Below are 13,525 nucleotides of genomic sequence, written 5' to 3' on the forward strand. Positions count from 1 at the left end.
GATAGTTTTGAAGAGAGAGAGAGACAGAGACAGAGAGACTGAGAGAAAGAGGATGAGAGAGGGAAGAGCAGGAGAGAAGAGAAAATACAGGTTTTAGAGTTCCTGCCCACCATATGCAAGGCCCTAGGTTTGATCTCCAGCAGAGAAAGAGAAGCAGATGGCTTTATGCCTAAATCATCAGGGTAGAGCACTCATGAATGGGTTCGTGCCCTTGTAAAATAACCTTGGGGGAACTGTCCACCCCTTTTTACCCTTGTACCATGGGAAGGCTAGCCAATAAGGGACATCTGAGAGGAATACTCTACTATATGCACTGGGTTTTGATATCCTCCTTTCTTCCTGTACCCAGCAGCCAAGCTGTGTCTGGTGCACAATGCCCCCCTGGTGGTAAGGGGCAGTCTCTGCCCTAATGTACCTTTCCATTGGAGCAGCCTCCCCCTGTTTCTTGTCTTTGCCCACAGGTAGGCTAATTCGGTCACCATTCTTGAACTCGGGGCCTGGGCACTGTACCTGAGCTTTTTTGCTCAAGGATAGCACTCTAACACTTAAGCCACAGCGCCACTTCCAGCTTTTTCTATTTATGTGGTACTGAGGAATGGCCCATGGCTTCATGCATGCTAGGCAAGCACGCTGTCATTAAGCCACATCCCCAGCCCCTCTTATACCTTTCAGAGGCCAGCAATTCATACCTGGAGACTGCATTCTTAGTTCTCCTTTCCCCTATTTCAGTCAGAACTCCTAGCTCACTTGCCTGGCATGTCTCTGGTATATTTTGTTCTCAGTAGGAGGCAGGGCCACTCATCATCTAGCACCCTCTCCCATCTCCCACTGCGCTGCCGCTCTTCACCAGAAGATGGATGTGATGGAGACTGTATATAGGACCAAGATGAGATCTGGAATTTTCTCCGCCTGTTTAACAGAGCAGTCTGTGTGTGGAGTTGAAAGGTGCTTGCTAATATTATTAAATTCTGTACCCCAAGTCAGGAGCCAGTGGCTCATGACTGAAATCCTAGCTGAAATCTGGTGGGTTGCATGTCAAAGCAAGCCCAGGCAGAAAAGTCCCTAAGACCCCTTTCTCCCATCAATCTGTAAAATGCCAGATGGAGGTGTGGCTCAAACTGTAGAACATCAGCGGTGAAGCAGCAAGGGGATGCACAAAGCCCTGAGTTTAAGACCCAGCACAGGTATACACACACTCTGTACCCTAAACTGGACAATGATCTTTGGATATATTTTCCATTTTTAGAGTCTTGGAGAACTGATGACTGCTAAGGTTCAGGCTCTTCAGGCCCACCCCTCACCTTCCCTTTAATTTCCCCATGATTAAAGGGTTAACGCTAGCTGTATCTTTCAGGTCCTAGCCTTCAGCTCTGCTTCATTCTAGTCTTTCAACGTTTTGGTATTACTCCTATCTGATTTCAAACAGTCTGGAAGCTTTTGCTTCACCTCTGTTGGCAATATGAATTCAGGATGAGCTCAGATCAGGGCGCTAGTTGGATCTGAGGTTCAGTTTTTCTCATCCATTGTCACTGTTCTATTTAATAGTGGGGTCAGTATTAACTCTAGGGCAAGGAGAAATTGGCGCTTTATGTAGGCCAAGACCTCTCCCCACCCCCTCCACTGCCACCCTTTATGGTACTGTCTCAGACCTGCTTTAGATCGGCTCCCACCTGAGCACGCCCAGGCCCAAACTTCATTCCCTCCATGCTCCAGATGGCACTCAGTGTGGCGGTGCTGAGCCCCTTACTGAATAACCAGATGGTGCCCCAGTAGAAAGCAAAAAGCACCTGGTTGTCCAGGACACCTGCACATAGACACCTGCCCTGTGGTTATACTAGCTCTGTGACCTCAGCTACATTGTGTAATTCCAAAGCCAGATTTCCTCATTTAAAATAAAAATATCCCCATCACGTCATCCCTCCAGGACTTGACCTCTGGCTCATGTGAATTAGGTTTACTGCAGCCTGTTTGTTCCCACTGCTGGCCCAGCCTCCAGGAGCAAGGGCCTGTGAGAGTCATTTCTTGTCACTTGGTAAACCGCACATCATTAATCAATCCATTCCTCCAGAGGTTAAATGAGTCAAGTTCCGAACACCAAAATATATGTAAAAATACCAAAATATAATTGAGCCATATGTTTTCACATTAGTGGATCATAAGCCAAAGGGATTTCCTTCCTGCTTATACGAAGGCCAATAATAGCTTTTAATAATAGCCAGTAATAACTTTCCAGACATTCCAACAACTAAATGACTAGTTCTCTGTGACTAGATACTTAGAGGCCAAGAACCCCAGCACTTCTGCACCTTAACTTGGCCCTTGGAAAAATGAATTACCATGATGACCCCTCCCAACAAAGCACATGATCCACCACAGCTGGGGCTGGTTTTTCAGCATGACTGCACCAGGATGGAGCTCCAAGCCACTGGGTGGAGCTATGTGCCCCTGGGAGAAAGCTTGTGACTTTTCCCCTATGCTTTCAGAAAAGGAAAAAAAAAAAGTTCTAATAAGCTGTCCCTGCACAATGTCAGTAGAAAATATCATGTTTATACATACACATACATGAATATTACAATATCATTACCATGGGAGAGAATCCACCTCTCCTTGATGCTCTCCCCTTGATAACAACTCAAATTTTATTTGGCCTGACAATGTATACAGCTAGAAGACAGTAGTCTAGTCTTAGCCTCTCTTGGAGAGCTCTAGGAAATGAGATCAGAAAGTCTGCGCAACTCTGAAGTAGACATAAGTTGTCCTGTTCTCTCTGGCTTGCCTTCCCGCTTCCTTCCTGTCATCGTTGAATGTCTTCCTGATAGCTGGAGCTCCAGTAGCTCTCCTGGAGCTTGTGATGACATTGAGAATGGAAGCCAGTGTGAAGAGGTTGAGGAAGACTAGGTGTCACATGACCAAGGTACTTCTGTAGCAGCTCAGGGTATGTGTGGTTTCTACCTGCCCCTGTGACAGGAACACTAACCACAACAAAGTCTCTATCTTGTTTACACATTTAAAAAGTTTTCTCTGATAATGAAGCCTATTAATTATACTTATAAGAGGTTTATTGACACTCCTTGTTTTAGTAGCAAAAGAAAAAAAAAGGCAATAAATGACCGTGAGCAGGGAAATAAACTACTGGTGTAACAACAATGAAGAATGCTATGCAGCAGTATAAAGTTGAAAACATTCCAAGAGCCAAATATGCTTAATAATTCATGCAGTAAGCTGCCATAAACACACATGAAGGCAAAAGGCCACTTCTAGATGTAGTTTGATATTTTTAACTGTTTTAGAAAAAATGTAAAATAGAGGCAGCACATGATACACTAACTGGTGAGTGTGGAGAATCGCGGGGTGATGATTTGCATTTTGTATAGTGTTCAACTATTTTACACGTACAATGGGTGTTTGTCTCTTGTGCAATTAAAATTTCCAAAGAAAGATCAGCCATTTACAAATCGTGGATTTAAAGCACCCGTGGCTGAAACCTTTTAAAATAAGGAACCACAACACAAAAAATAAAAACAGTGCAACCTAGCCTTGGAGTTAAGAGCCACAGTATTTGGTGGGAATCGGGAGAGACTGTGTTGGACGAAGGAAGGCTAATGGCTAGGAAAACCGTTTTCGAGCTCGGAGGACAGTACCGCAGTGCTTGGGGACGCTGTGTGCAGCCAGCCGGCAGGGCGGCAGTGGGCCACATCCACTGGCCTGCAGGCGGGCTGTGCGCCTGCCGCACACTCTACAGCTTCCAGCTCCGGTGCATTTCACAGGCGAACCGCAGTTCCAAGGCCTGATGGAACCTTAGGACCGGGCATGGGCTGGACACTCGGGTCGGTCTCGAACGCGCAGCGGGTGCGAGCCCCGCAGGGGGGCAGGCGGGGGAGGGGCCCTGAGAGTTGGGAGGCGGAGCTACGCGGCGTGCGTGCGCAGGTAGGGGAGAGGTGGGGCGGAGGCCCAGGGGCGGGGCCCGGTAGGCTACCGAGGGCTGGAAGGCGGAGCCACGCGGCGTACGTGCGCGGGGCGGGGTTTGGAGGCCGGGGGCGGGACCGGCGCGGCGCGCAGGCTTAGTGTCGGCGTCGGCGCGGGTTCAGCGCGGCGAAGATGGCGGCCTCCATCTGGGTCCGCGCTGCTGTGCTCCTGCTTTGTGCGTCTGACCTCTGGCTGCTGCCGCCCGGTGGGGCCTCAGCGGCCGACAGTCCGGCCGGGACGCCTGACGAGGCCACGCCACCGCCGCGGAGGAAGAAGAAGGACATCCGCGACTACAACGATGCAGACATGGCGCGTCTTCTGGAACAGTGGGAGGTCCGCGTACGCCCGCGACCCCTGGCCTGGGCCCGGTCCCCACTCAGCGCCGCGACCCCTGGCCTGGGCCCAGTCCCCACTCAGCCCCGCGACCCCTGGCCCACGCCAGGTCTCCACTCAGCCCCGCGACCCCTGGCCTGCGCCCGGTCCCCACTCAGCCCTGCGATCTCCTCTTTGGGCCTAGTCCGGACTCAGCCCTTCGACCCCCTCTCTGGGCCCGGTCTCAATTCGAACCTTCCCCGGGCTCGTCCCCGCTACCCCCGCCCGCGGGCGTCTGACCCCGGGGGCTCCGCATGACCCGCGGTCGGCGCGCGGCACTTAAGTGGCCTGGAGTGGGCGGCTCCCTAGGCTTCGGGATCCCTTCCCTCTTCCCCGCTGTGGTGAACGCGCCCGCCGGAGCTTCTAACCTTGGGCTGGGAAGGAAGTGCAGCATCGAGTGGCTCCGCGTCCTAGGACTTGTGCGAGCGAGTGCTCCGGTTTGTTAGCTGGAGGCACGCGTGTGCAATCGCTGGGCAAGCCCACTGACCAGAGCCACCCTGCAGTCTTTTTCCCTTCTGGAAGTGGTGGCTTGATTTGATTTGCACAGCTGGCCGAGTGGAGTCAGAAACCTGGGTTCTTCTCTGTGATGAGTGATGTTTTCGTAATGACCCCAAAATTCCTTTCAGCACTGATGTTGATGTCTTCCTTGTGGGGGGAGAGTATTTTCATGTTTATCTGCAGCTGGTGGAGAATTGGGGTAAATTTAGGTGTATGCCTAATATCACTAAGGAAGAGGAGACATTCCTGTTGTCTCTCCCTTGCAGTCTGTCTCTTTTGGACCCTAGCAGATAAAGCCTTTTGATCTGATAAAGTGAGACCATTAACTCATGAGAAGTCAGCATGCTTGGAGAGTCTCAGACCCCCTCCCCCCCCCCCCCACTGAGGAAAAGGGTTCAGCAGAGATAAGCAAGGGATCTGCCAGGAAGAGGGGATAACATAACCTTGACACACAGAATAGCCAACAGCTTAAAAAGGTGCTGTGAGAATCTCAGAGGGCTGCAGGAAGAAAGGGCATTTGGCAAGGCCAAGGAAAATGTAAGGACAGGCATTTGAGACAGGGTAAGAAAGTATAGGAGAAGCTCTTATAACAACAACAGCCTGAAGCAAGTCAGAATAGCGCCCAGATTAGCAGTCCAGTGTTAGATCACCTGGGTTCTGCTCTCTGTGACTTAGCTTCTTCAACTGAAAAATGAAGATGATAGTGCCCCCTAAAAGTAGTTACATGGATTGATGAGAACCTGGAAGAGTGCAACTCCTCAGTCAGTAACTGTGCCAATTCTAAGAATAAACTGGGAAGCAAAGTAGTAGGAGGCAAGGGTAGAAAGTTAGAAGCCAGCTCATGAAAAACCTAAGCACCACAGTGTATGTCCTAGAGACAGGAGTGCACAGATCTGGTCAATTTGACAAGTTGTGCTTCCCAAATATTAAAGTTCTGGAATGCTTATATTTCGTCATCTGTAATTTTTTGCTAATCCTGGGGCTTGAACTAGGCCTTGTACCTGAAATTCTTTTCCTCAAGGCTAGCACTCCACCACTTGAGCCACAGCTCTACTTGCAGCTTTTTCTGAGTAGTTTAGTGAGACTGTGTCTCTCTTGAGTTGTTCAAGATGGCCCAAAAGTTTTGATCATCTTATTATAGTCATGTGCTGCCCTGCACATGCCCTGGCTGTTACTCAGTATTTTTGAGATTTGTGTATGTATGTCAGTATTTGTTCTTTGCTGAGCAGTATTTTCACGATGTAACCATACTAGAATATGGCCATGTTTGTAACCTGTCATATTAGGTATATTCTTTTTATTTGTTTATTTGTTTTGCCAGTCTTGGGGCTTGAACTCAGGGCCTGAGCACTGTCCCTGGCTTCTTTTTACTCAAGGATAGCACTCTACCTCTTGAGCCGTGGCACCACTTCCATCTTTTTCTGTTTATGTGGTGCTGAGGAATCCAACCCAGGGCTTCATGCTAGGCAAGCACTCTACCACTAAGCCACATTCCCAGCCCGGTATGTTCTTTTAACAGTGAAAACACTGTAAAGCAGCACATACGGGCTCCGAGTGTTGGCATAGGGCATTGGGTTAGTACTGCCTCAGACTGAGGCTTGACTGTAACTAGGTTGTGGAGGGAAATACCAGGTCTCCTTTTCCTTTGCAATTTAGGTCATTTCCCTGCCCCTGTGTCTGTGCAGATGTATTTGCCTGTGCTGGCTGGAAAGTACATTTCTGATGAGAGATTTGATGCTTTCATCATCCTGACAGAAAGATGACGACATAGAAGAAGGAGATCTTCCAGAGCACAAGAGACCCTCGGCCCCTGTGGACTTCTCAAAGATAGACCCCGGCAAGCCTGAAAGTATATTGAAAATGACAAAGAAAGGGAAGACCCTCATGATGTTTGTCACCGTGTCCGGCAACCCCACCGAGAAGGAGACAGAGGAGATCACCAGCCTGTGGCAGGGCAGCCTGTTCAACGCCAATTACGATGTCCAGAGGTAATGTATCTGCAGCCTAAAGGAAATTACAGTCTTTGCTGAAGCCCAGACCCTCCTGCTTCAGCCTCCCTAGGGGCTGAGCTTACAGGCCTCACCACCACACCTGATCAGGGACTGTTTTCCACATGTGCTGGTCTCAAATCACAAGCTCATGCCCAATTTCCACTTAGCAAGTGGCTAGGATTGCAAGCTAGTGGCACCCTGCCCAGTTTGTGGGTGGTGTAGGCCTCAGGAGCATGTGTCCCTGCCCTGGTTCATCTGTGCTCACCCCTTCTGTGGCACCTAAGGGTTTCCTGGTGCTGGGAACAGCACTGCCCGCTGTGCCCCTAGGAACACCAGCATTTACTTGTTTTGTGATCCAAGTAGGGAGTGGAGGAGAACTAGCATCAGAGAATAGTGAATTAGGCCCTGGACAGCCTAGTTTTTTATTTGTGTTCATGCATAGCTTATAATGATCTCTTCTTGGTTCAGAGCTGCCATGTGGCTCTGATGTGGCTCGTCACTGGCTGTGCTAACCAGCTGGGCACCTGTCTCTGTCCAGGTTTATCGTGGGGTCGGACCGTGCCATCTTCATGCTTCGTGATGGGGGCTATGCCTGGGAGATCAAGGACTTTCTGGTCAGTCAGGACAGGTGTGCTGATGTGACCCTAGAGGGACAGGTGTACCCTGGCAAAGGAGGAGGAAGCAAAGAGAAGAATAAAACAAAGCAAGAGAAAGGCACAAAGAAGAAGGATGATCCGAAACCCAGGGCTTCCAAGGAAGACAACCGGGCTGGAAAGAGGCGAGAAGACCTGTAGCAGGGCTGCAGCTCCTGAGGGAGCAGGCAGGAAGCCACACACCAGTGACCAGTCCCCGAGGAAGGGTCTGTCTGCCACCTGGCCAGCTGTGGGCAGTGTCAGCATTGCTGGCAAATGCTTCCAGTACAAGGCAGAGGTTTTCTGGCTAATGCTAGACACTGAGGATCTTGACTACTCCCAGTTACCTCGAGCAGAAGCTTGACTGTTGCTTCTTCCAGAGTCTGGTGAGCTGTGGACACCCTTCTCCACTGCCTGCTCCCGTGGCCTGTCCCATGGCCTGCTGTGTCTGCTTTTGATTTTCTGTGGACCATACAGATGTCAGGGCCTCGGGGCTGTAGGAGTGCGGCAGCCGTTGTTTTCCTGCAGTGACGATCAGGTGCAGCCAGGAAGCCAAGTCTTGTGAAGGTCCGTGAAGGTCTTCGCTGAGGAAAGCAGTGCTGATGTTGAAAGCGGGGTTTTCCATGTCACCTGACAACTGGGAGGTGTGTGGGGGGGACCAGCAGACTCAATGACCTCATTTACAGTGTTTCTAAGCATTTTTCTCTGATAAAGTGCCTCACTTGTGTTTTATGTGATACTGACGTGTGCTGCTGTTTCTATGTTGGAGCCTTTTCTGAATAGGACCCTTTCTCTACTGATGTCATCTTTTTTTTTTTTTTGCCAGTCCTGGGCCTTGGACTCAGGGCCTGAGCACTGTCCCTGGCTTCTTTTTTTGCTTAAGGCTAGCACTCTGCCACTTGAGCCACAGCGCCACTTCTGGCCATTTTCTGTATATGTGGTGCTGGGGAATCGAACCCAGGGCTTCATGTATACAAGGCAAGCACTCTTGCCACTAGGCCATATTCCCAGCCCCCTACTGATGTCATCTTTAAGAACTAAAATTCTCTGAAGGAGTCCTCAGCTGTGATTGTAGACAGTAGAAACAGCACTCACCCTGAGTTAGGAAGAGTCACTGACAGAATGGCCCTAAGTGAAAGTCCCCCCAGTCACAACCCCAGCACGGTGACTGACACTCGTTCCTTTTCTTAAAAAACAAAAACATAAAAGTTGTCTTGGCCTCTCAGCACCCGTTTCCCCACTAGTCAGAGATGTCTAGAAGTCTAACACCTGCTGAGGAAAGCCACAGGCAGTGCAGTCACCTTGAGAGATTGGCCCAAAGGCCGCAGTCAGGCCATGGGGCAGGCTTGCCAACCCTTGGGAGATGCCCAGATGCCCAGACATGGATCTTCAAGATTGAAGTGTGTCCTGCAGGTTTAGTCCAGCTTTAATTCCATCCTTCCTTTCTTTGCTCCCATCCCTCCTCTTTGGGAATGTTGACTGCCATATGGTATATTGGAAGAATGTTATTTTATAGAAGCTCATGGCTAAGAGGTGCCTTAAGTCTCTGAGGAGACTTTGAACTTGAGTAGTGTTTGAACTGTTAAACCCTCAGGAGACTTGTTGATGGACTAAGTGAGTTTTGGTTTACAAGGTGGCCTTGAGCCTCCCAGCCAAGACTAGTGCTGTGCTTTTGAAGTGCCTGCACGGTCTCATGTGTTGAACACTTGGTCTCCAGCTGGTGGTGCTATTTCAGGAAGTTCTAGATGGGTCCAGGGTGAGGGAATGCCTTTGAAGGTTCTGTGTTGTCCACAGTCATTTCTCTGCTTCCTCCTCTCTGCCATGAAGCCTTTGTCCATGCCCTGTCTCTGTAATGGACCCACCCCTTGGAACTGAGCAGATTGTGCGAGGTATTTTGTGTGGTGGCAAGAACGCTAACAAAAGGTTAGCTTCTTTATCCTTCTCTCCCCCCAGGTAATGCCTCACACCCTACCTTGCCATCAGCAAGAATACCACTTCATCTGTTTGCCAGAATCCTAGTTATGTCTGCACCCATCCCACTGCATTTCCATAAGTTTGTACTCTTCAGGGCTGAGCTCAGTTTCCCAACTGTTCTCATATTACAAAACCTCTTCACTCCCTGCGGTTAAGCCCTGGTTTTCTCTGACAGTCTTTGAGGAAGAAGCCCTGAGCAAGAGCACAGTGACTGGGTGTTAACCATGCAGCTCAGTAGGAGCTGAGGTGCAGATGTGGTGATTGAACAGCAAACATGCTCTGGACGGGAGGGTTTGCACATGTAAACCTTGGGCCCTGCAGTGCAGGATAGGGAGAGGGACTTGACAGTGACCATAGCCCTGCTCAGCTCCTTCCAAGACCCCAGTCAGCTGGAAGGGGTGGTGGATGCCTGAAATCCCAGCACGTGGGAGACTGAGGCAGGAGGATTTGAGCTTAAGACCATAGCAAAACCCTGCTTCACAGAAGGCCTCTGTCAGGGAAGGTAGAATTCTCCCTGCTCAAGCAGCTTTGGGGAGAGGCTTATCCAGACCCCTTCTCTGAAGAGGTCACTAGAGTGGTTTTTCCAATGTGTAAATCCTGGGAGATGCCACCAGGTGGCAGCAGAGACCAGTCCTGTGCCACTGCCCCATCTCACCACTGCTCTGGTGAAAAATTAACACATGGATGGCTTCATCATGCTTGCAAACTGTCTGTGAGAGCTTCCTATAGCCCTGTCTGAATTTCCCTTTGAAACCCAAGGGGTTATCTGATCCCCGCACACTGCTCTAACATTAGTTTAATGTCTAGGTTGTCCTTAGTGCCCCTAATCGTAGGTGCTGTGTGGTCACTTTTGCTTACCCAGAGAATCTGTGTCTTGCCCCAACCCTGCTGCAAGAAAGTCAGGATTTGAGTGCAGGCAGCCAGGCACCAAGTGCTCCCAATCTGCTGACCCTTTGCATACCTGCCTGCCCACAGGTGGCAGCCAGTTCCAAGAACCCTGCAGGAGCCGAGAGCAAGGAAAGCAAGGTGAGCTAGTCACTGGGATTCACAGTTGGCATTGAGTGTGACTTGGTGTCGGTTATTGTTTAACATGCCTCCTCCATACGTGCCGACTCTTGGCAACTTCACCTGACATGCACATTACCTGCTATGCAAGGTTCCATTTATTCCCCACAGCCCTTGGGGCTGGTGTTAGCCTGGGGAATGAGCACGGTTCCAGGGCAGGGCTGGATACTGTCCAACAGCCATGCTGTTGGGGCAGGTTGGACAGAGAACTCGGGTGAGCCGGCCTCGCCCTGAAGGAGGCACAGGGGTGAGCTGCTCAAGCCAGGGTGAACTGCTGTGGGCTCTGGGTGGCATGTGCTATTCGTGGGGGCGAGAACCTCAAACATCATAAACCAGAAACGCCTGTGCTTTCCAGGTGCTGTTCCAGAGCCAGTGGCTTGGGGCCCAGGCTATGGTGGGATGTTAGGAATGCCCAGGACATCTGGGCCGCTTTGCATCTCTTCTCCAGTCTATCACATTCTTGCTGTTCCAGCCATAGGCCTGCACTCAGTGTGGCCTCTTTGGTCCTTGCTTTCTACCTTGACCCCCACGTGCCATGCTTGATGCCCTGAGGCCTCAGAAGGGTGCCTTGGAAGAAAGGGTGACCCCTGCTCCAGTGTGGTGAGGTCCTGGGATCTCCTTGCAAATTTGTTTCTGTGTTGGGATTGCAGGGTGAAGACGGTTTTTTGCCTTTGGGCTCATACTCTTAAGTTTCTATCCGTGGATGTCCTGGTCCAACATGTCTTGCATTGGTGGCTCCAGGTGGAATTTAGCCAAGGGACCAGCCCCTCTCCCCCAAATGCAGTTTGTCACTTTTAAGCCAGATCTTTGGGCTTTTTCTAAGGGGAGGGGAAAGTATGGGGATTTCAACTCCCAGCTTTGAGCTTGCCCTGCAGGTGCTCTGCCACTTGAGCCACACAACCCTGGTCCCCCTTTTTTTTTTTGTATTTTTCAAACAGGCGGGCTCATTTCTGCCTGGGACAACTTCAACCATGGTCCTCCTATTTACATTGCCCTGAGAGCTGAGGTCCTGAGTCCGTACTACCCTGCTCATCTTTTTATTGATTGAGATGAGGTCTCTCTTTTTTCTCTGGCTGGCCTCAAACTGTGATCCTCCTTTGTGCTTGCTCAGTGTCACTCCTCCACTTGAGCCATGCCTCTAGCCTGGCTTTTTTACTGGTTATTTTGGAAATGGACTTCCCAGGATGGCTTCACATCAAGATCCTGTGGATCTCCGCCTCCTGAGTAATAACTAGGATTACAGGTGTGTACCACTGGCCCCTGGCTAAGAAGCTAAATTTTTTTTTTCTAGTCATGGGGCTTGAACTCGGAGCCTGAGCACTGTCCCTGGCTTCTTTTTGCTCAAGGCTAGCACTCTATCACTTGGGCCACAGCACCACTTCTGGCCTTTTTTTCTATGTATGTGGTGCTGAGGAATCAAACCCAGGGCTTCATGTATACGAGGTAAGCACTTTACCACTAGGCCATATTCCCAGCCCTAAAGCTGAATTTTTAAGTGCACATTTCTACCACTTAGATTTCCTATGTGAACTGGCCCCTTCAGTGTTTGGTTTCTGTCATTTCTTTTTCTCACATATATACACTATTTTTATGCAGGCGACACTGAGAGCACCACTTGACTGTGAAGTTTAGGGTTGTCAGCAAGGAGAGTGGGGTCCTTGGAATTGCATTCATGGGGAGCAGTTTTCACCCCTAAGCCCGGGGATCCGGAGGGAGAGTGGGGTCACTGGACATAGCTATGCCGAGGAAGCCCTGAACTTCAGGGCTCCTTAGAGGGCTGCCACTATCCACAGATAACATCAAGGAGGGAGGCCAGGAAGTTCTTTGTCCCAGCACTTCCTCCCATCTCTTGAAGGTACCTGCAACTGACCAACAGCAACAGAGAGCAGAGGGCCAAAGCACTAGTAATGAGTCAGATTGGCAGCCTGAAGATGGCTGTCCCTGAACTCATGCCGGAGTTTAATCCCTAAGGTCTTACATTGGTGATAGTAAGAACATGGAAACAATCCTTCTATGGCTTTTAGGCAGGGGCCATGTTTGGAAATTAGATAAGGTCATTAGGGGAGAGCCCCTGTAGTTTAATCCTTGTGGCTCTCTAAGGAAGGGGAGAGAGACTAGACCAGCAGAGCTGCACATCCACGGCTACCAGGCGGTGGCTGAGCCCAGAGGAGCCTGGGCCATGCGCTTGAGCTTCCAGCCTCCAAAGCTACCAGCTAAGTAAATGCTTCCTTCATCAGGTAGCCTGTCTCAAATTCCAATGCAGTACAGATAAGCTGACCACTATGGTAGGGACAGGAGGCTCACCCTGGGCCCAGAGGCATCTGAGAAGTACTCAGTATGCATCTATCGGCCATACATGTTTTCTGCTCTTCCTCACTGTCATTCATGTCAACATTGTTTCGGTTTATGTCCTCACTTTCCTTTGAGCTTGAGAAAACATCCCATCCCCATCAATCAGACAGAGACCATTTTCCCTGTGGAAGGCGAAGGGAAATGATCTACTTTTAAAAGGCACGTGAGCAGAATCTGCATTCAGGGCTTTCTCCTTTCCAGTTTGGTAGCTGGTTGGTGTGTTGAGCTGACCTCATAGACACACAAAGGACAGAGAGCTGCTTTTCTCTAAACACTGCCTTCAAATCAGCTCTGTTGACTCAGCCTTTGGTGAGTAGTGAGCCGGCCAGTGCCGGGTGCTGCTCTGAACCCTCTTCCCTGCTTGGCCAGTGAGAGTGGCTCTTTACACAGGGGCCTGGAAGATGATGGTCCAGAAGTCTCCCATAGGTGTTGTGAAACTGCCCATAAGTGTCTTACGTTGACTTGTCATGAGATAGGTGCCATACATTTCCTGGTAGAACATTGGCAAACCTTCCTTCCTCCAGCTCCTGCCCTTGCAGGAATCCTTGGCCCCTGCCTGCAGCCATCGGGATGGGACTCTTTACAGTCTTGGGCACTCTGAGGTCATGCATCTGGCTCATGGGTCACCTTGACATCTCCAGCCACAGACCCAACCAAGGCCATAGTGCTAAATGC

General features: G+C 50.2%; 1 protein-coding gene across 1 annotated transcript; it reads left to right on the forward strand.

Moving 5' to 3' along the window:
* The first annotated feature begins 4,065 nt into the window (after positions 1 to 4,065).
* Positions 4,066 to 8,039, forward strand: Mesd (mesoderm development LRP chaperone). The gene is made up of 3 exons (XM_048368909.1): positions 4,066 to 4,299; positions 6,592 to 6,824; positions 7,366 to 8,039. Exons 1-3 carry the CDS (start codon positions 4,099 to 4,101, stop codon positions 7,619 to 7,621), a joined length of 690 nt encoding a protein of 229 aa, XP_048224866.1. The 5' UTR covers positions 4,066 to 4,098; the 3' UTR covers positions 7,622 to 8,039.
* The last annotated feature ends 5,486 nt before the right edge of the window (positions 8,040 to 13,525 follow it).

The sequence above is a fragment of the Perognathus longimembris genome, chromosome 20 (assembly GCF_023159225.1).
Source record: "Perognathus longimembris pacificus isolate PPM17 chromosome 20, ASM2315922v1, whole genome shotgun sequence".
In the NCBI taxonomy this organism is placed as follows: domain Eukaryota; kingdom Metazoa; phylum Chordata; class Mammalia; order Rodentia; family Heteromyidae; genus Perognathus; species Perognathus longimembris.